This window comes from Kogia breviceps, chromosome 5 (assembly GCF_026419965.1).
Source record: "Kogia breviceps isolate mKogBre1 chromosome 5, mKogBre1 haplotype 1, whole genome shotgun sequence".
Classification (NCBI taxonomy): domain Eukaryota; kingdom Metazoa; phylum Chordata; class Mammalia; order Artiodactyla; family Physeteridae; genus Kogia; species Kogia breviceps.
In genome coordinates, this window is record NC_081314.1 from 91278181 (window position 1) to 91300876 (window position 22696).

The window sequence follows — 22696 nt, forward strand, 5'->3', positions numbered from 1 at the left end:
GAATCTAGCTCTCTGCCTCTCTCAATTTCAAGAGACCAAGGTTGCCCCAAAATTTATCTTCTTGTTCTTCAGAGAACTGTGGGTTTTCAATTAGAGTTTTAGCTGTCCGGTGTCATGCCAACTGCAGCCTTTCCTAGGACTAGAAGTGGTAAATATGGGAAACTTTCTTTCTTTCAAGGATTGATACCTCTCAAGAATCTTGCTTTTTCTACTTGCCAGTGGCTTCAAATAGTTGTTTTTCTATTTTGTCCAGAATTTGTGGTTGTTACGTGTGAAAGCTTACTTGTCCATAAACAAAGTAGAACTTTCTTCAAATCTATGTCTTTTTAATATCATTGTGTTTTTACCAAGTGATATTGACTTGGTTGGTTGTATTATCTTGGACATTTAGATCGAATGTATTATATTATTAAATGCGTCTTTGTTTTCTAAATTTCATCCATGCCTTGACTATTTTGGTGCTTTTCATTATTCTCAAGAAAATCTTACTCCCCTTTCCCTCGTTTTCTAGATTCTTATATATCTCTGTATTGGACTTAAAGATCCGTCATGAGATGTAATTCTAACTGCTAGCTATGTCATCTTTAAGAAATTACTTGCCCCTCCTTTAAACAGTAATTTCCTCATTTGTGAAATAAAGGAGATGCATGACACTATTGAGAAGTATTGAGTTTTCAGACAGGAAGGATTTTAGAAACCTTCAAATTAAATTCTTTCATTTTATACATGGACAAATAGAATGTTTAAGGAATTACTAAAGACATTACTAAAGACATTACCCAACTTTTTAGTGGATGAGCTGAGCTTGGAAATCCTCCATAGCACCAAAAATAGAGGGGAAAATGGATGTGGCAAGTATATGTGGGAGAATCTATGGTTTTTTAGATGTGATGTACTTGAAGTAACAGCAAGCATTCAAGTGAAGAGAAATAGCATCTTAAGGGTTGAGATTTTTGTTTAGGAAAAATAAGTCAAGGCTAGCATGTGGGCTAGTTTTTCTGTCAGTCAATAAGTAAGTGGGTGTCTGCCATGTGTCAGACACTATGCTTCATGCTGCAGATACTTGAATAAGACAGACATTGATCCTGCTCTCATGGACCTTAGAATCTGGTAAGAAAAGTAGATATTAACTAAATCATCGCAAATAATTAAACAATATGAAATGTGTAAAGAGAAGTATAGGGTGGCATGGAAATGTGTAATTGGTAAGTCTGATCTGGTCTGAGGGTCAGGGAAGACTGCCCTGTGGAAGTTAGGTTTAAGATGAAGATGAGCAGAAAATAGCTAGGCAAGGAGGGTTGAGGGGATGAACATTCCAGAGAGTCAAACAGCCTGTATGAGGACAGAGGGAGCTAAACTGTGACTAAAGTGGGAAAACAAGGAGAAAGCAACTGTGTCGAGGCCGAATTCAAATTCTGGAGGTGGGAAAGGATGGTGAGAGAAGGTGTAAAGGGAAAGAGGAGCAGGCGAGACTTGGGGCAATACCTTTATTAAGGTGCCTGAGGAGACAGGCAGCCTTGCAAATGAGGAGACAGATAGAGAGAAGCACAGGGTAGTGGTAGAGGTGAAGGAAGGGGTTTAGAGGGAGGGGAAAATAATAGCATCAAAGTACGCTAAGCAACTCAGGAACATAAGCACTGAAGAAAGGTCTAAAGTTTGACTGTAAAGGGCCTGGTAACCTTCAAAATTGTGGTTTGAATGGAAGGGTATAAGAGCCACAAATTGCTGACACAGAGGATGGAGTGGGTGGGGGGGAAATTGAGACTGTGGGTTTAGACCGCTAATTCTATGTTAATTTTCTATCAACATAGGGGGAGCCTGAGTGTGTTCAAACTGTGTCATTTGAGAACAGTCAGTGATTCGGTAAAGATATTTTCCCAAACAGGGTGTTCGCATGTGCAGTTTTAAATTGTTTAGTGATTTCTTTTCTTTGTCCTTGCCATTTTGTCACTTTACCATGAAACACTATGCCATCTTTCCCTACAATTTATCTATTACGTAATATGGGAGTATCTGGTTATAGGATTTATTTTTGTGGTATTGACAATTTTTGAATAAATGTTCAAGTAGTAAATAGTGGTAGATTCAAAATTATTAAATCTAGTTGTTTTTATTCTCCAAAATATCATTCTATGTGCATTTTATTGGCTCTCTCCTACATGTTACCCAGAGGTTGTTCTAAGCCAGTAATTTTAAGCTAGTTGCCAGACAGAGTCACCCGCAGGACCTAAAATATTAAAGATACAATGGTGGTATCTTAAGCCTACTTAATCAGACCTTTCAGGGCATCTGGACTTTCACAAATCTTTGCAGGTTATTCTGATTGGAGCTAGGATTAAGAACACTGTTTTAGGTCTTTCTTCATTACCCAAACTATCCCTGTTGTCCCAGATCTACAGGCTGCTATAGATCAGATTCTGCTCACCTTCAGATTTACCCATCATCCAATGTGGACTTGAACTTCCCCAAATGATAAGGTTTCTGAGGGCCAACGCCTTGCCTTATTCATTCTACCATCCCCAAAGCTCTGCACAGCTACCTGAAGCTGAGTACGTATACTCAGAAAACGTTTGTCAACCTAAACTTCCTCAAAATGTCTCTTGTATCTGTAACCACTCTTGCCCTTTATGCTTCTCTCTCAGAAACCAAGTGTCAGTCTTCAAAAGCAAGCCTCCACTTTGCGTAGGTCCCATCTCCACCCACTACCTTTAGGATTCTGCTTTACCAGTTAGCCTCCTTCATTCTTGTAACTTCTAGTGCTCCCTTTTTCTGTATACGAATATGCTATGTTCTCCTCTCTTCTTTTTTTTTTTTTTTTGGCGGTACACGGGCCTCTCACTGTTGTGGCCTCTCCCGTTGCGGAGCACAGGCTCCGGACATGCAGGCCCAGTGGCCATGGCTCACGGGCCCAGCTGCTCTGCAGCACATGGGATCTTCCCAGACCAGGGCACAAACCCGTGTCGCCTGCATCGGCAGGCAGACTCTCAACCACTGAGCCACCAGGGAAGCCCCTCTTCTCTTCTTAAATACCCTCTCAGTCCTCATAGTTCCAGAGATTGCCCCATATCTCTCTTTCAGGTTTGACATGAAAGGATAAAGCCACTGTCCCATTCTCCCATACCTTCAAGGTCAAACTTCTTGAAAGAGCAAGTCTACATTTGTTGACAATTGCTTCTGCTTGGCCCCTTGCAGTCTGTTCTGCCCCTCCCTCTGTACTATAACACTACTTTCTTACAGCTCCTAAATGTCTCTGATGACCTGTTAGCAAACCATAAAGCCTTTTAGTCCTTACTTTAAGACTTATCATACATGATTTGACCTTGATTATTTCTGTCTTGAAATCTCTTTCTCTGGCTTCAAGACACTGCATTTACTTTCTACTTTTCCTCATCATTTCTGCTAACTTCATTTCCTCCAACAGATCCCTAACTTTAAATGTTTTCAAGACTCTGGTTGTGGCCTCTGTTCTAATTTCCACAACAGAGACAGCAATTTGGCAGCCCATGGGCTGGATCTGGCTTGAAGAGACTTTTGACTGGTTCATGTAATATTTTTAAAAATTTGAATTTGTTGCCAATATTTTTAAATTGGGAGATTTTGCCCAAAAACCCTGAGATAGTGTCTGGGGTTGCTGTGAGGATTAAGCTAAATGATGTATATAAAACACTTAATACAGTGTCTGAATTTTACAAACATTAAAAAAAATTGTATCAATAATTATTTTGCAGTTTCCAAAGCTCTTTCATAGATATTATTTTATAACATTTAATTGGCCCCTACAGATCGACTTTTTGGATGTTTCTAGTTATTTTTCTCTTGGAATTAAAAACTATGCTGGAATTAATATCCTAGAACATAAGGCATACCTTGGAGATATTGTGGGTTCAGTTCCAGACCACCACAATAAAATGAATATTGCAATAAAGTGAGTCATACAAACTTTTTTTTCCCAGTGCATATAAAAGTTATGTCTACACTATACTGTAGTCTATTAAGTGTGCAATAGCATTATGTCTAAAAAACAATGTACAGGGTTTCCCTGGTGGCGCAGTGGTTGAGAGTCTGCCTGCCAATGCAGGCGACACGGGTTCGTGCCCTGGTCTGGGAAGATCCCACATGCCGCAGAGCGGCTGGGCCCATGGGCCATGGCCACTGAGCCTGTGCGTCCAGAGCCTGTGCTCCGCAACGGGAGAGGCCACAACAGTGACAGGCCTGCGTACCGAGAAAACAAAACAAAACAAAACAAAACACAACACAATGTACATACCTTAATTTAAAAACGTTATTACTAAAAAATGTCAACCATCATCTGACAACACAGGGTTGCCACAAAACTTCAATTTGTAAAAAACTTAGTAAAGTGAAGCACAGTAAAAGGAGGTATGTCTGTATCTTTGTATATTTGATATGCATATATATTCATGATCTGTCCACTGAACACACTGACCCTTGTGATCACTGATACACATTTGTACAACATCTTCCATGAGCTAGGGAACAAATCTGTCTTCATTAACTAGTTTTGGACTATGTGATGGTAACTGCCTCAAAAAAATTAGCCCAACAATATGGCTTTCATTAATACTGTGTCATAATAAAATGATGCAAACTTTGTGACTATCGTCACACACAAAAAGTTATTCCCAGAAATATGGTTTTTATTAGCATTGTGTCCTATCCATATTTCTTTTCCAAATGGCTAATTAGTTCTCCTAGTATCATTTATCAGTGATATAAATAATCATCCTTCCCCTTATGAATTTAAATGACCACTGTTATCAGATACTAAATTCCCATATGTGTAGATAAAGCAGCTGAGGTTCAGAGAGTAATCTGTGCAAGATTACAGAGGTAATAAATGGAAGAGCCAAAATGTTAGTTGATTTTCTTACTCTAATTTTGGTGCTTTTTTTCTATTTTTGTCTCTGCTAAAACTTTGGGTTTTTACCCAATATTTTGTTTACCGAACACCTAATTAGGTGTTGTCTGCTACTAAATTAATGTATTTTAAAACATAAATCACTTTCATAAAGTGTAAGAACATGAAATATATGTTGTGATACCAGGATCAATTGTTGACATTATTATGTTAAAAAAAGTAAGTATTCTTGTGTTTCTTTGAACTTATTTTAATTTTCTTGTATAGTGACATATATAATATATATTGCAGAGTATGATATATGTGCATTTTTAAGAACAGTTATACAGTGAATATCTATGTAAATTAAGACATAGACTGTTGCCAATTCTTCCTCAATTATAGCTCCCAAACTTTGCTCTAAAGGTAGCCATTATCTTTTGGGATAATCATTCTCTTTGGTGTATAATCATTCCCTGTTTTTTTTTACATTTTACCATGTACATATGTAGTCCCTAACAATAAAATTTATTTTGCCTTTTTTTTTTGTATTGTGCATAAATGGAATCATACTATGTATATTACTTTATAACTATATTTATTTACTCAATATTATGTTTGAGATTTAACTATATTTAAGTTTGTAGCTGCTGTTCATTAATATAAATAATTTTTATCATAAAATTTCAGATGTTTGCAAAATAGTTTTTTTCCCCTGGAAAAATTCTGGTGCAGAAATAACAAATATGATTTAAAATAAAAAATTTCTTATTTTGCATTTCAGTTTCTTTCCTTTTTGGAGGCAAGGATCATGTTAATTGAAATATTAAGCTATGAGTCAGATGAAAGAGATAGTTTTAATTTTAAAAAGGCATGTTTCATTTTATATTGCCAAAATGGCAAACATTTATTATTTTTTTTCTCTTCTCTTTCTGTAGGAAAATACATTTGTCTCAGGGAAAAAAATCCTGAAATCATTATGGGAGACTAGATGTATAGCAAAAGCTGAAACTATCTTTTTTTTTAGCCCTGGTCTTTCTTCACATCCTAGTATATTCCCTCCAGATACATGTTCTCTGCACATAAAATTACTTTTATTTGGAATGTACTCCTCTCATTCTCTTTCTTATTATCAGCTTCTTGTCCATTGGGCCATGTATTAATCACCTATCACTGAATAATAAATTGCCCCCTAACAAATATTTATATTCTCACAGTGAGCCAAGAATGAGTGAGAGAGAAAACACCAGGACAGAAGCCACAGTCTTTTTATAACTTAATCTTGGCAGTGACATTTTATCACTTCTGCTGTATTCTATTTGTTAGAAGTGAGTTAGTAAATCCAGCCCACACTCAAGAGAAGGGGATTTTACAAAGACATGAATACCAGGAAGGGGGAACAGTAGGAGCCATCTTAGAGGATGCCTACCATGCCTCAGTACTAGGATAAGTTTCTCAAGGTACATTTTATGTACTTTTCATTTTTTATTATTATTGCAATTTCACATAATTATTTGATTATTTGGTTAATGTGTATTGTCCCCATTAGATTGAAAGCTCCATGATAAATGGGCATCTCGTAAAATTAGTGCATTACTTTTCAGGTAGCTTTAGTAGAGAAAAAGATCACATGAGTCTGTTATTCCAACCATTCCTGTTTGCTATTTAGAAAATAAAATTGGGGGGAAAATTGGCTATGCTTTCAATTATTCTTACAGGGGTGGGAGTACTTTTAAATTATATATCAGAAAAAAATAAATTAGTATCCCTTCCCCCAAAGTTACAAAGTTTATGGACTTTCTGGCCAATTATCACGGACTTCCACTAGTTCCCAACATGAAAATCATTGCATTAGAAGCAGAAATAGAATTAGACTATTTGGATGACAATTCATCTTATTTTCAGGACCTCTGAAGAAAACAATTCAATGTCTCTTCTTGCTTGAATCCATTCATAACTCTAAAAACTGTTGGGAAATAATACTTTTATATCTAACCTATATCCACAATATGCAGTTTTATAAAACACAGTACAAAAATACTAACTAAAATGTTAAGGTTGATATTTTAAGCTTTCTGGAGCCAAAAAATTATAGTAAAGTTTTCTATACTGTATTTATCTAACCATACTGGTGATTAGAAAAAGTTATGTGCTCAGTATAGCTAAATAAAGTTCTTCTGTCAATGTAATTTTAATTTTCTTTGTGTGATTAAGATCTCAGTCTCAGAGTTGCATTTATTTGAAATGAAACTTGAATCTTTAGGAGAGATGTACTGTTTCCTTTTTACTGGGTTTAAAACCTCAGTTTGTAATGTTCGTTGAAAACCTTTCACTAGTTATTCCTTACTTATTAAGTAAGGATGATAGTATGTGTTTTACAGAGGAGAGACCTAGAGTAAATAAATTCATTTAATTATTTATAATGATTCAGAGAAGAAGCAGAGTAAGAAGTAAAACTCATATCCCTCATATTTTCCTACCATTGCTTAATCCAAAATCGTCCAGTTCTGTATTTATTATGATAACTTGCAGAGTTTTGAAGTTTGAGAGCTTGAAACACCAAATATCTTCCTTGTGTAAAATATCAGAATATTCCCACAGATTTCAGTGTATTGAAATATATTCAATATATTTGTATTCTATGTTCCTTTTTTTAAAGAGTTGATAGTAAGTTCATTAAATGTTAAATAACAATAAAGATGACAAGATGCAAAGACCATAATAAGCAATAAGAATGACTTCTAATTAGTTCAATACTAGCATAGAAGCCTCAAGTTTTGGAGCAAAAGATCAGAAGAAATGTAAAAATAAAGCTATTCTACATTATTCTCTTTTACAGCTATATGGTAATTTTATTAGAGCATAGCCAGATACTTTAAGCTACAGTTTTCCTTCAATTTTAGAATTCTTTTAGCTTACAATTCATTTGATCAGACTCCTTACTGCTTGTTTGTATTCTCCCAAAACCTTGCCAATGAATGAAAGGGCAGAAAAATCTTTAATTTTTGTTTTCCATCTTCATACATTAGAAATTATAATCTAAGGCACTATACTGACTATTTAAGTATGGCATAATCCATGTTCTATTTTGGTTAATAACAGTTACTGAATCAGAGGTTTTTATTGAGAATGGTGAAATTATCAGAAATGCCTATCTCTAACTTTTTTAGTCAGTAGAGCCCAGCAGAGCACAGGATTTTACAATAGATAAAAACTGTTAAGTAGCACAAAAAAAAACCATGTGCGTTTCTGAGAGCCTTTTTCACTCACTGGAGGAAGCCTTTGGAGTATGGGTTTGCACAGTCAATGCCTATACAGTGTCTATTGTGTGGGTGGTATATGCTTGCTCAGGCATATGCCAAGGACGATTTGGGAAAGAAAACTCAAAGTGAGTGCTCAAAGTGACTAAGAGGTTTCATTAGTAGTCAAATCACAAAACATCCATCTTACTTCTACTGATGATTTTGACTTAGATGGAAAAGGGTTTTTTTTAAACATTATTTTCAGTGCCAAGGTTTTTTCATTTGTATTTTCTTTTATGTTTATTTGTGTAGATGCATGTTCTAATATTATGTGTGTTACAACCTGATGTTTCTGATATTATTTCTAATTAAATCTAGGGATAATTTATGTACAATTTACTGCGTCCATTTAAAAGGTACATTATGATGAGGTTTGACAGTTGTATATATCTGTGATCATCATCGCAAACAAGATACAAAACATTTCTATCATTCCCAAAATATTCCTCCATGTATTTTGGTAGCCCATCCTTGTCTTCATTCCCATATCTTCAGGCACCCACTGATCTGCCGTTTGTCACCATAAATTAGTTAGCATTTTACATTAGTAGTACTCTTTTGTGTAGTGTGTAGTGTACTCTTTTGTGTCTGCCTTATTTCACTCAAGGGAATGATTTTGAGATTCATCAGTGTTGTGTGTATTCCTTTGCATTGCTGAATAGTATCCCATTGTATGGATAACTAATCTATCTATTTGCTGACTGGCATTTGGGTCGTTTCTAGCTTCTGGTTATTTGTGAATAAAGCTGCTATGAACATTCATGCACAAGTCTTTGTGTGGACATATGTTTTTATTTCTCCTGGGTAAAAACTTAGGATTGGAATGGTGAGGTTATAAATGGGCATATGTTTGACTTTTGAAAAAACTGCCAGAAATTTTCTAGTGCTGTTATACTTTTTTACATTCCCATTTATAATGTGTGAGTTCCAACTGCTTCACATTCTTGCCAATATATATTATCAGTCTTTTAAATTTAGCCATACTTATAGGTGTGTAATCATTATCTCACTGTGATTTAAATCTGTGTTTCCTCTACGATTACTAATGTTGAACATCTTTTTGTGTATTTATTGGCAATTTGAATATCTTATTGGTGAAGTGTCTGTTCAAGTCATTTGCCTGTTTTTTAATATTGATTTTTAAAATTATTGAATTGTAAAAGTTCTTCACATATTCTACATAGAGTCTTTTGTTAAATACATGTATTATAAATACTTTCTCCTAATCTGTGGTTTCCCTTTTCATTTTCTTAATGTTCTTTTTCAAAGAGCAAAAGTTTTAAATTTTGATAATGTCCAGTTTATCAAATTTTATTTCATGGTTTGTTATTTTGTATTATAAGAAATCTTTGTATATGCCAAAGTCACAGAGATTATCTCCTATGTTTTCTTCTAGAAGTATTACAGTCTCACCTTTTTACATTTAAGTCAATAATCAGATTTAAGGTAATTTTTTGTGTATGGTATTAAGTAGCGGTTAAAGTTCTTTTTTTTTTCATCTTACATACGGATATCTAGTTGTTCCACCATCAGTTGTAAAAAAGACTTTTCTTTTCCTTTTAAATTGCCTTAACATTTTTGGTGATAATCAATAGACCACAAATGTGTGAGTCTATTTCCAGACTCTCTATTCCACTGTATTGAAGTATGTGCCTATCCTTTAGCCAATGCCAGACTGCCTTGATCCGTGCAGCTTCAGGGTAAAGCTTGAAATTAGGTAATATGAGTCTCCCAGTCTTATTCATTTATTAACTGTTGCTTTGGCTATTCTAGGTTTGCACTCCCATATACATTTCAGCTTCCCAATTTTCACAGAAAAGGCTACTAGATTTTAATTAAGACTGTGTTGAATCTGTAGACCAATTTGAAGAGAGTTGACTTCTTGAGTCTTTCCATCCAGGAACAAGGTATTTATCTCCATCTATATAGGTATTCTTTAATTTATCTCAGTAATATATTTTGTAGTTTTCAGTGTATAAGCCTTGTGCATCTTTTGTTAAATTTATTCCTAAGTTTTTTCTTTTGCATTACTATAAATAGAATTGATATAAAAATTTTATTTTCTAATTATGTGTTGCTAGTATATAAAAATATAATTGTTTAAAAATATTATTAGCATTTTAATACTATGACCTTGCTAATTTCAATTAATTCTAGGAGCTGTTTTATAGATTGCTAACAATCATGTCATCTACAAGTAAAGACAGTTTTATGTTTCTGTTTCTGATCTATATGCCTTTTTATCCTCTTGCTTTACTGCAATCGCTAGAACCTGTAGTACAAAATTGAAAAGATATAAGAGCAGAAATTCTTGCTTTGTTCTTGATTTTAGAGGGGAAATATTTCATTATTAGTAAGATGTTAGCTACAGGATTTTCATAGATGCTCTTTAACTGTTTGAGGAAGTTTATTTCTCTTCCTAGAGTTTTAAAAATCATGAATGAGTGGTGAGTTCTGTCAAATGCTTTTTCTACATCTGCTGAAATGATCATGTTTTTTCTCCCTTATTGTGTTAATGTGGTCAATTTCATTGATTTTTGAGTATTCAATCAACATGCATTCTTGAGAGAAACCTTATATGATCATGTTGTATTACAAGTGCCAGATTTGATTTGCTAATACTTTGTGAAAATTTTTTGTGTCTTAACGTTTATAAGGGTTACTGCTCCGTCGTTCTTCTTATTTGTAATGTGTTTGCCTGGTTTTGGTGAACAGTTTATTCTACACTCATAAAATGAGTAGGGAAGTGTTCCCTCCTTGTGTATTTTCTGAAGGGGGTTTGTGTGTAGAACTGATATTACTTCTTTATTAAATGCTTGCTTAAATTTGTCAGTGTAGCCAATCTGATGGGAAGATTTTTACCAACAAATTTAATTTCTTTAATAAGTATAAGCCTCTTCAGATTATCAGTTTAATCCCAAATAAGGATTGAAAGCTGTGTCTTTCAATGAATTTGTCCATTTCATCTGTTACTGAATTTGATTAGCATAAAGTAGTTAATATTTGCTTGTTATTCTTTTCATGAATGTAGTATCTATGTTAACGTCCCTTCTTTCATTCCTGATATTTGTGTTCTGTTTTTTCTTGATAAATATGGCTATTGGTTTATAAATATTGAAGAACTTTTCAAAGAACCAGCTTTTTTTTTTTTTTTTTTTGTCACGCCACGGCTTGCAGGATCTCAGTTCCCCGACCAGGGATTGAATCCGGCTCCCGGTTGTGAAAGCACCGAGTCCTAACCCCTGGACCACCAGGGAACTCCCAAAGAACCAGCTTTTGATTTTGCTAATTTTTGTCTTGCTTGTTTTCTGTTTTGTTGATTTCTGCTCTTCCTTTTATTATTTTCTTCTTTCTTTTTTCTTTTTAGCTTCTTTAAGTGGATTTTAGATATTTCTTGTTTTGTAATTAGTATTTAAAGCTATTAATTTTTCTGTAAACATTGCTTTAGCTGCATATCACAAAATGTGATATGCAGCTGTATACTGTATACACTTTTATCTGTCCCTCTTCTTTCACTTAACAATATGCCCTGGAGATCACTCCATAATAGTAATATAAAGATATCTCTCATTCTTTTTAGGAGTTTCATTATACTTCATTTTGTGTATGTCCCATAATTTAGACAACTAGTTCCCTATGGGTGGCTATTTGGGATATTTCTAAAAGTCTTGCTATTACAGTGTTGTAATGATGAGTCTTCTGTATATATATTTTTTCATACTGTTGCCTGCATATCTTTGGGATAGATTCTGAGAAGAGATATGGCTGTGTAAAAAGGAAAATGCATATGTAACTTTGCTATTTACCGTCATATTTTCCATTATCGAATCGGTAACATTTTACATTCCCACCAGCAGTATATTGGCATGCCTATCTCTCTACAATTGTGCAAACAGAGTATGTTGTCAAACTTTTGGGTTTTGACGATCTTATTGGTGAGAAATGGCATTTCTGCATAGTTTTAATTTGCGTTTGTTTTACCATAAATGATGCTGTGCTTCTTTCTAAATGACTAAGAGACATGTATACTTCTTTTCCTATAAACTAACTGTCCATATCTTTAGTCCAGCTTGCTATAGGGTTGTGTTGACCTTTATTTTTAACCCACCTTGAGCCAGCCACCTGCCAGGGAGCTGTGCAAATCACTCTTTTAAGCACTGAGGATGAAGAATGAACAACATAGATGAAAATCCCTGCCCTCTTAGAGCTTATAATCTTGTGAGGCAGTGGTGGGTTTGGCCCATGAATTTTGGCAATTGTCTCAAATCTTCCTCCTTAGCTTAACTATTCCCATTCAGATCCAGCATTCATAATGCTTGTATCCATGTGCCATTATAATCCTGATTTTATGGACTTGCCTTTTGATGTGCTCTTTCAGACCGTTGTTTATCAGTATTTCTACAGAAACATGGCTTGGACTTTCTTCTCCAACTCTCTCGATTTGGGTTAATTTGGGTAGTGTATTTATCCTGGTGTACTTCTTAGGATCCAACCCTTGGTTCCTACTCACTGCAGAAAGAACTACTTACATGAAAATAATTGGGCAATTGGAGCAGCTTACAAGTTGGGCGGCCTTGGCCAAATTGCTTCATCACTGTGTATCTATATTTCTTCATCTCTAAAATGAGGATGATAATACCTGTCAATGTGGAGAGACTAAAATGAATAACATGTGCAAATTACCAAAAATCTGTTTCTAACGTGAGTGTTCAAAAATTATTATTTATCAATGTTTTGTAAAAGAAAATGGTAGCTAAGAGAAGTCGTGTATTCAAAATTTCTCCAGAAAAACACTGTGCACTGAATTTTAGTGTAAAATGTTTCTCTTTGCTGGACAGATACATCCATTGTAGATGCATTAGAAGTGTATCATTTCCTTGTGAAAACTTTTAGGAGTGTTGTGTCTTCCACAGTTAGAGCCTGCCAATATCCAGCCTCAATTCTAATCACACATCCAGTTTTTCTCACGTAATGGCAATATAACACGTAATGTGTAGTTCTTTGAAAATCCCATGGCTTCATGCCTTCTTCTAAATGTCATTCTTTGTGCAATTTTCTTTTTCCTTCTACCTTTCTGGAAAACTGATCTTCTAAGATCCAGCTCAAATATCATCTATTGAAGAGTCTTTCCTAATCTCTTACTACTGTACTCTTAGAATGAAACATCTCTTCTTTTTATCTTCTGGACATTATGTATACTGCTATCATCATACCAACAACTTTATGTTGTTATCATTATTTATTATTGTTTATTGTTTATTATTGTTTACATAGCTAATTTCTCACCTGGACCTTAGGCTCATGGAGAGAAGAAGGTATTGTTTATTATGATGTCTCTATGCCTAGTGAGTATTTGCCAGGAGTTGATACCCTAAAAATGCTTATTCTCACTTAGAGTGCGCCTTATAAAATTTGAACTTAATAGACAGTTGTCTATGATATGATCTCAACAATGTTTAGGAAGCTCCTTTTTTTGCTCTATACCAGCATCCAACCAACACATCACTTCTAAACTTCTACATTATCACTGGTGCCTGAAAAATCTGTACCAGATAGTAAAACACTTTTTCACAATTGGAGATAGATTAAATGCATATAAGCCTGGGAGAAGAAATACTTTGACTTGAATATAAAGACAGGAGGGTGGTAAGGGGCACTCTGGACTGAAAGTAGGCGTATGCCAAATAGGTAGGAAGATCAATTAAAAAGTTCATATTGAGACAAATTTTTCTGAGACTTTTGCTTGCCTGTCATAATTTATGTATTTATTGGCAACTGCAACCCTAAAATAGCCCAAAGGATGTGAAAAAATGTGATTTTAGGTAGGAGTCAGAAATACTAATGCATAGTCCTCTCTTTACTCCATATGTCTTTTCAGAATGCATAAGTGCAGTAATGGAAGATCTTGTTACATCAAACAACTCATTAATGCAGCAGATGGGCAAGGACAATTACAGTTGGGGTAATGCTCACCTTTTAATGATAATTCTAATAGAAGAATGCTTGATGCTTGTATAGTTTTTATATATAGTTTTACTTTTTAACCCCAAGGTAGGTGTATTAGTCAGGGTTCCTGAGAGAAACAGAACAGGATGTACATGTGTGTTGGGCATACATCCTGTAGAGAGAGATTCAGAGAGAGAGAGAGAGAGAGATAGATAGATAGAGAGAGAGAGAGAGAAAGAGAGAGGTTGTGTTACTTTAAGGAATCGGCTCACATGATTGCAGCGACTTGGCAAGTCCAAAATATGCAGGGTAGGCCAGCAGGCTAGAGACCCAGGGAAGAGTTGCAGTTTGAGTCTGAAGGCAGACTCTGGCAGAATTCCTCTTCCCAGAAGGTTGGTCTTTTTCTATTAAAACTGTCAACTGATTGGATGAGGCCCACCTACATTATGGAGGGTAATTTACTTTACTCAAAGTCTACTGATAAAAAGTACCTTCACAGAAAAATCTCAAATAACGTTTGACCAAGTACCTGGGTACTGTGTCCTAGCCAACTTGTCATATAAAATTAACCATCACAGTAGAAAACTGGGGGAGAAAGAGGGATGAACTATTCTTCTCAATTCTGGTTTCAAAATTCTTGAGAAAGTACTCTGATTTGTCCTGCTGGGTGAGGTGCCTACCACTGGACCAGACAATTTTAATCAGGGTGTGGCATCTGGAAGAAGGACTATCATCAGCCCAGCTCATGTGAGGTGCCCACAATGGACGAATCCATTATGACTAGGGAATGGGTGGAGGCTGCGTTACTTTGTACAGAATAGTTTTACGTATAAAATGAGGTGTCACATAAATGGGGAATCATTGATTAACAGCTTATAAATGTAATTTGCAAATGTTCACATGTTTTTTTCTGTATAGTGATGGAACAGCTTCTAATTTCTCTTTTTCAAGGATTTTTGTTTAATTTTAGTTATGGTTCGTTGATTTTCTATCATGTTGTATACAAGCTCTTGTGGAGAAATAATGGTTTTCACTCCATTTAAATATCTAAAATTGATTTCACCTACTTTCCTCTGAATATTTTCTAGCTTCAACAATTACTTCATCTATGGTCAGAAAGCAGAGCACTGTAACACCTCCTGCAGAAGGTAGTATGCTGTTTTGTTTTGTTTTGTTTTGTTTTGTTTTGTTTTTGAGGCCAGTACTGAAGCATGGAATGTTGAGCTTCCATAGAAACATAGTCGATGGTCTGGACCAAATCCAGCCTTGTGCCCAGTTGAAGAATATGGTGATCTGAATGCTGTGGGATGAGGGACCTGAATGACCTCGCCCATCTTCCCCTAAAACAACAGTTCAATTCCACTGGAAGACTGTGGAGCTTTCTCTATCAGGCACTGTGCTGGGCTTTGTGGGGAACATAAAGATGAGCAAGATGAGCAAGACTATCAGAGAGCCCCCAGGGAGCTCAGTTTTGTGGGGGAACCCTGGCAGGAGCACAGTTATCACACAGGCAGAGGAGGTAAGCACTCACATCGACTGTACCAGGAGTGTACAGAGGGAGTGATTAAGTACCAATGCTTAGAGAAGGCCTCACAGATGATGTAGCATGTGAATCCGGTCTTAAAGGTAGAGTACTTTAATAGAAAAAGAGCATTGTGTAGGGCACCTTAGAGAGTGAAAATGATGTGAGAAATGACATAGAAATGGAATTGTGCTTGGTGTTTTTTTCTGCAGTTTGGGGGAATGTAGTGGGTGATAAGATTGCAAAGTGAGTCAATGTGAAAATGAGGCCTTTCAAAGCCAGTACAAAGACATTTGAACTTATTCTTCAGGCAGTGAGAGATCTCTGGAGGGTTTTAGACTTGAGGGAATCACATCTGTGTTACAGAATGATGTACTGGCTGCAGTGTAAGGTAAGAACTGAAAGGAGAAGGGTTTTGAGACAGAGACAGAAGTTAGGAGGCCTTTGCAGCAATCCAGGTACATGGCAATGAGGACTTAATCTAGGTTATGATTGTGAGAAAAGAAAGGAAACGCCCCAAAGTCAATAAGAATTTGTCAGTGTGCATAAGGCTGGATGAGACTGGAAGATACTTGTAGGCAAAGGATGCAGAAAAGATGGGATGTGACTGCTGGTTTGGGAGCAGAGATGAGAATCTACTATTTTCTCAGTGAAGCAAGAAGTGAAATCACCCTAGCTGATCACAGGAGCATATGGAGAATATATCTGTCAGACAGGTGCCAAACCCACTGAGTGTTGTAGAGGTACTGGCCATTGTGTAACTTATCACAACAGGTATGAAAAAGGAAAGAAGAGGATGAAGAAAGGGTGAAAAAAATAACAATAACATAAGAACTATCATTATAGGTGTAGGGTGATTGACTGAAGTTTATAGATTGGAGGAAGGTGAAAGAACAGAGAATATCTGCAGTGCTTGGAATCCTCACCATTAGAGTTACTTCTTCGGATACTGTGCCCCTGTTCAAATACATGTTTATTTGATTAGCAAGAACTTTCTTTTACAAAAATGAGTTAGATATTGAGTTGAATATTAAAGCCTTATACTGTTTATAAGCTAAACTTCCAAATCCCAAGAACAACAGGACATTCACAACTTGCTATCTCGCCAGTCTCTTATTTTTCTGGTTTTATCTTAATCACGATTCCCTTATGCACATATATGCTTTCCACACCCAACCTCTAGCAGTTCTCTAGCCATGTTCTTGCTTCTCTCCAAGCTTTTGCCAAATTGGAGTTTCTTGCTATGAGGGGATGCCACTTGCAGTGATGGAAAGAGCATGGATTTACCTGCCCTCTTAGATCTGCCTTAAAATCCTCCCTCTTCCTTCATCTAGAAATATGATCTTTATTTGGCCATGAAATGAAAAGGCTTGAGTACATCACAGAGGGGGCAGATGACACCAAAAGAGGAGAGGAGGAATATTACATACAAAGTTTAGAAAAAATAAGCTTTATCCACATAAAAATTTTGCCATACCACAGCTGGTTCTGTTCATGTTAAACTGATGAAATCAATGACGCTCTCCTTTGTTACAGGTGACTTGTGGCAGATACACCTAATCACCTGTCAGCAAACCCCTTTCTGTCAGGTACACATGTCAGCTTATGGGAAAGCGTGAGCTTCTACATTAGGAGATGATTGCCAGTCTTAATTTGTACTTTAAAATATGGAAAAATAGGTCAATGCTATATTTAATCCTGATAATGATACTGAATGTATGGAAACAAAATCTGTGAGCAAGGTTCACAGCAAACTGTCAGGGAGTATATGTGTGAATGAATAGGAAGGAAGGGGAACTCACTGAAAGGCCATATTTGATACTATTACATGCTTGCAATAAAATCCTTTTTATAGAAAAATTACAGAGGAAACTAATCCTTGTTTTTGCATTGATTTGTATTTATATACTATAGTACTTTTTTTCTAGAAAAATACTTCTAAACATCTCTTACCACTTGGCATCATCATTTTTCATTTTTGTGAGGTGGTCCAACTAAAGAAATTACAGATTATTTAAAAATCTGTTTATTTATTTATTTTTATTAGTTAATTTTTATTGGAGTATAGTTGCTTTACAATGTTGTGTTAGCTCCTACTGTACATCAAAATGAATCAGCCATACGTATACATATATCCCCTCCCTTTTGGATTTCCCTCCCATTTAGGATACCACAGTGCATTAAGTAGAGTTCCCTGTGCTTTACAATATGTTCCCATCAGCTGTCTATTTTATATATGGTATCAATAGTATATATGTGTCAATCCCAATCTCCCAATTCCTCCCACCCCACCCCTTTCCCCCTTGGTATCCATACATTTGTTCTCTAAGTCTGTATCTCTTTTTCTGCTTTGCAAATAAGGTCATCTATACCATTTTTCTAGATTCCACATATATGCATTAATATATGATATTTATTTTTCTCTTTCTGACTTACTTCACTCTGTATGACACTCTCTAGGTCCACCCACGTCTCCACAAATGACCCAATTTCGTTCCTTTTTACGGCTGAGTAATATTCAATTGTATATATGTACCACATCTTCTTTATCCATTCCTCTGTTTATGGACATTTAGGCTGCTTCCATGTCCTGGCTATTGTTAATAGTGCTGCTATGAACTTTGGGGTGCATGTGTCTTTTTGAATTATGGTTTTCTCTGGCTATATGCTCAGTAGTGGGATTGCTGGGTCATATGGTAGTTCTATTTTTAGTTTTTTAAGGAAGCTCCATATTATTTTCCATAGTGGCTGTATCAATTTTCATTCCCACCAACAGTGTAAGAGGGTTCTCTTTTCTCCACATCCTCTCCACCATTTACTGTTTGTAGATTTTTTGATGATGGTCATTCTGACTGGTGTGAAGTGATACCTCATTGTAGTTTTGATTTGCATTTCTCTAATGATTAGTGATGTTGAATATCTTTTCATGTGTTTGTCAGCCATCTGTACATCTTCTTTGGAGAAATATCTATTTAGGTCTTCTGCCCATTTTTGGATTGGGTTCATTTGCAAATATTTTCTCCCATTCTGAGGGTTGTTTATTTGTCTTGTTTATGGTTTCCTTTGCTGTGTAAAAGCTTTTAAGTTTAATTAGGTCCCACTTGTTTATTTTTGTTTTTATTTCCACTACCCTAGAAGGTGGATCCAAAAAGATCTTGCTGTGATTTATGCAAAGAGTGTTCTTCATATGTTTTCCTCTAAGAGTTTGATAGTGTCTGGCCTTACATTTAGGTCTTTAATCCACTTTGAGTTTATTTTTGTGTATGGTGTTAGGGAGTGTTCTAATTTCATTCTTGTACATGTAGCTGTCCAGTTTTCCTAATACAACATTGTAAAGCAACTACACTCCAATAAAAATTAATTAATAAAAAATAGAGTGAGATCAATGTAGGTATACTGATATGGTGATAGGTCTATTATATATCAACAAAAAAGCAAAAGACTTAGGACAATATACACAGTAAGACATGCAATATACATCTCAATTTATATATATATATAAATTAAAATATGCATGTTTGTATGTAAATACATACTTAAGTGTGCATATTTACATATGAAAGACAGAGCAAGTGCTTTTCAGTGTTGTTTTGTAGACTTAGGAAGTACATCTGAGGTGTTAGGAAGAATAAAGGAAATTTTTATTCTTTACATAAATAAATAAAATCTGTTGCTTTTAACTGATTTTGTGATTCTCTGAATAAAAATTAAACAAAATAATTTCCACCTTGTTCAGCCTGATTGCCATCTTAGCTATTTTTAATGAAAGTACCATATCTTTCCACATTTATGTTTGTCTGAATTGCCACCCGTAAGGATAGGTGTTTAGTTCTGATGTTACTGATTTTTCACTTTCATCAAAACTTAGGAGGAGAAAACCACATCGCTAATTATTCCATTTTTTCCCCCCTGAGGAGCATGAATTAATTGTATGATAAGTCTAATAGTCTCTGAAGCCAAAAGATTAGATTTAGAAAACTGCCTTTGTCTTTTAATTTAGATTCTGCATTCTCATGTTTGTCTTATAGATCAAATCTCCTGAATTAATTTCATAACACTTTAAACAATTTTGTCACATATATAATTCATGTTGTTTTCCTAATGATGCATAATACTGGAGGAAGTTGGTTAATCTTTGGATGGGTTTAATACTTTATGTATACTTCATGAATGTTAATTTCTTATGTAAGTCTAATATTTCTGGAATAAGACCACGCAAAGTAATGTTCAAGTACAATTTCATGTAATATGCTGTGAATAAATTTTAACACTGAAATTCTTTATCAAGTTTTTCTCTTATTATTCTCTGTGCATGTGTGTGTCTGTGTGTGTGTGTGTACAGTTAACACTTCACTATCTGTACTAGTGGGTACAAAGGCTGTGCTCTCTTGCCCACTTGCGCTGCGGACAAGTATGCTGCTAACAACATGGGAAATAGTTCTCAGGGACAAGTTGCCCTGCTTCAGAGCCTTCAGGGGTGATACAAATGAGACCAAGGGAGGAAACTGTACCGACGAGAGAATAACCTGGGCCTCCAGACTTGACGAGAATCCTGCCCTTCAGATTGATCCAGTGGCCGTCACTCATGATGGGTATTACAGTTGTCAAATGGTAACACCTAATGGGAATTTCCATCGTGGATATCACCTCCAAGTGTTAGGTAAGGAACATCATATATTGTGGTGTTTCAGATAACCAGATTTTGGGCTGAAACAAATCTCTGAATTCCATGTCCCATGTGTTAAGACTGAAGCATTTCCCCTACATTTCTGCAGTGCCCCCTGAGGTGACCCTGGTTCAAACTGAGAATGGAACTACAGTGTGCAAGGCAGTTGCAGGGAAACCAGCTGCACAGATCTCCTGGACCCCAGAGGGAGATTGTGGCATTGAGCAAAAACATCACTGGGGCAATGGCACAGTGACCATCCAGAGTACATGCTACTGGGAGGGCCGCCATGTACCTAATGTGTCCTGCTTTGTCTCCCACTTGACTGGCAACAAGAGTCTGTCCATAGAGCTGGATCAAGGTTAGTAATTTTTCTAGTTTTGGTTTTGATTTTTCCATTCTTTCAGAAGAGTAACCTTAAGAAGGAAAATGGAGTGTGCAGAGAAATTTCATTTAAGGATGTCCTTTCCACCCTCCACTTTATCTCCCTTTTCTCCTCAAAGTAAAGAGATTGCCTGGAAGAATAATACAAAAATTTATTGTAAAAAGCCATATTATCGAATGCAGTTTATTGTACTTCTTTTTTTTTTTTTTTCGGCCATGCTGCGCAGCTTCCGGAATCTCAGTTCCGGGACCAGGGATTCGAACCAGGCCATGGTACTGAAAGCCCGAATCCTAACCACTAGGCTACTAGTGAACTTCCCAATTTATTCTTCTTTTAATGTTCTCTTCTGTACTACTAAATTGGCTTGTGTAGTGTACTTTTACATAAATACTTATGGTTTTAATAGAAGGATAATGGGTAATTTTAAACAAATAATTATTATTTTATTAGAAGAATAACGTTGCTCATAAATTATCTTCATGAATTTTCAGTCTGGTAGAATTTTCTCCTCCAGGCTTTTCCAGTGAAATTTCTTTAATATCTTATAATAGTATCTATGATTCAGTTCATTACAGTTTAGTTTCTCTACTCTCTGCTCCCATCTACTTTTATTTCTTGTTATAAAAAATATTAATCTAATCAGCATAACTCATATAGTTTAAAGTCTATGTTGTTCTATAAGGCTACCATGAAAAACATTAGCCATCTCTCTGCCTCTCCAACCCCACCTCTCCATTCTTACACAGCTCTCTAGAGACAAGTACTTTCAGATCTTCAAGTGTTTCTTCTAGTAATTGACTCAGTTTTTATAAACAACATGGCTGTGCTGCTATTTCTTAATATAGCAAATTTAAACGTAGTGTACCCACTTCCTCTTATGGTAGATGAGGATTTAACTTTACCTTCTCTTCCCTCACCATTCATATATAGTAAAATAGCAATTTTTGGTTAAATTAAATAGCCAGTGTTTACATTATTTTGAACATGTATGTTTTGTTAAGCTCTGAATCAAGAAATAAACTCATACTTTCACTTTTGAATAACTTTTTGTTTTTCCTGGCCTTAATTGCTTTCCTTTTTCATTTCCTTAATAATTCATGTACCTATTATTAATTATCACTAACATTAAAAACAAGTCAAAACAAAACCCTAGGAAACGCCTCTTTTTTTTTTTTTTTTTTTTTTTTTTTGTGGTACGCGGGCCTCTCACTGTTGTGGCCTTTCCCGTTGCGGAGCACAGGCCCCGGACACGCAGGCTCAGCGGCCATGGCTCACAGGCCCAGCCGCTCCGCGGCGGCATGTGGGATCCTCCCAGACCGGGGAACGAACCCGTGTCCCCTGCATTGGCAGGTGGACTCTCAACCACTGCGCCACCAGGGAAGCCCCGGAAACGCCTCTTAATACTGCTTTCCACATGGTCGGATTTGTTAGGTAATGTCAGTTCCATTTTTTTTTTCTTGAAGACATTCTTTCTTGAGTTTTTACATGCTCTTGTTCTAATCTGGCCTGGATGCTCACGAGACATGCTGCACAGGTATTGTCCTGGTTGTTCTCTTTCCCTCAGTCCTCTAGTTGATGCCACATCTGTGTAATCTGAGTTCCTTCTGCCTTCCTGACATTTGTTTGTTTTAATCTTTCTTCTACATACAAGGCTTTCCTTAACTCCTTGGCTATCCATTCACTTCAAAGTGAGCACTAAGGAGCTGTTTGGAAGCTATATTATCTGTGAGTGGGTTTGTTAGCTAGTAGGTTTCTATAGGGTGAAAACAGGTGATTGTTTTATAATTGGGGATTCCTTATTTCCTTATGTACCCGAAGGTCTTTTCTCTGAGGCTATTCAGACTCTGCAGAAAATAACTCTCCTGTCTCTTGCCTGGGAGGGATAATCCTGACTATCAGTGTTCTGGGAGCAGGGAGGAGAGGGGAGTGTGTGTGTGTGTGTGTGTGTGTGTGTGTGTGTGTGTGTGTGTGTATGACTGTTCAGGACTCAACTTTCTTTTAATGACACCTCATCTTC

General features: G+C 36.0%; 1 protein-coding gene across 1 annotated transcript in view; it reads left to right on the forward strand.

Annotated features, from left to right (window-relative positions):
• LOC131756854 (cell surface glycoprotein CD200 receptor 1-like) overlaps nucleotides 1–22696 on the forward strand; it is a 33580-nt gene that overhangs the window by 5863 nt on the left and 5021 nt on the right. Inside the window, exons 2-5 of the mRNA XM_059063938.2 lie at nucleotides 14039–14122; nucleotides 15195–15254; nucleotides 19971–20288; nucleotides 20404–20655. Of these exons, the coding sequence (XP_058919921.2) occupies nucleotides 14039–14122; nucleotides 15195–15254; nucleotides 19971–20288; nucleotides 20404–20655 (714 nt within the window). The remainder of the gene's footprint in view (nucleotides 1–14038; nucleotides 14123–15194; nucleotides 15255–19970; nucleotides 20289–20403; nucleotides 20656–22696) is intronic.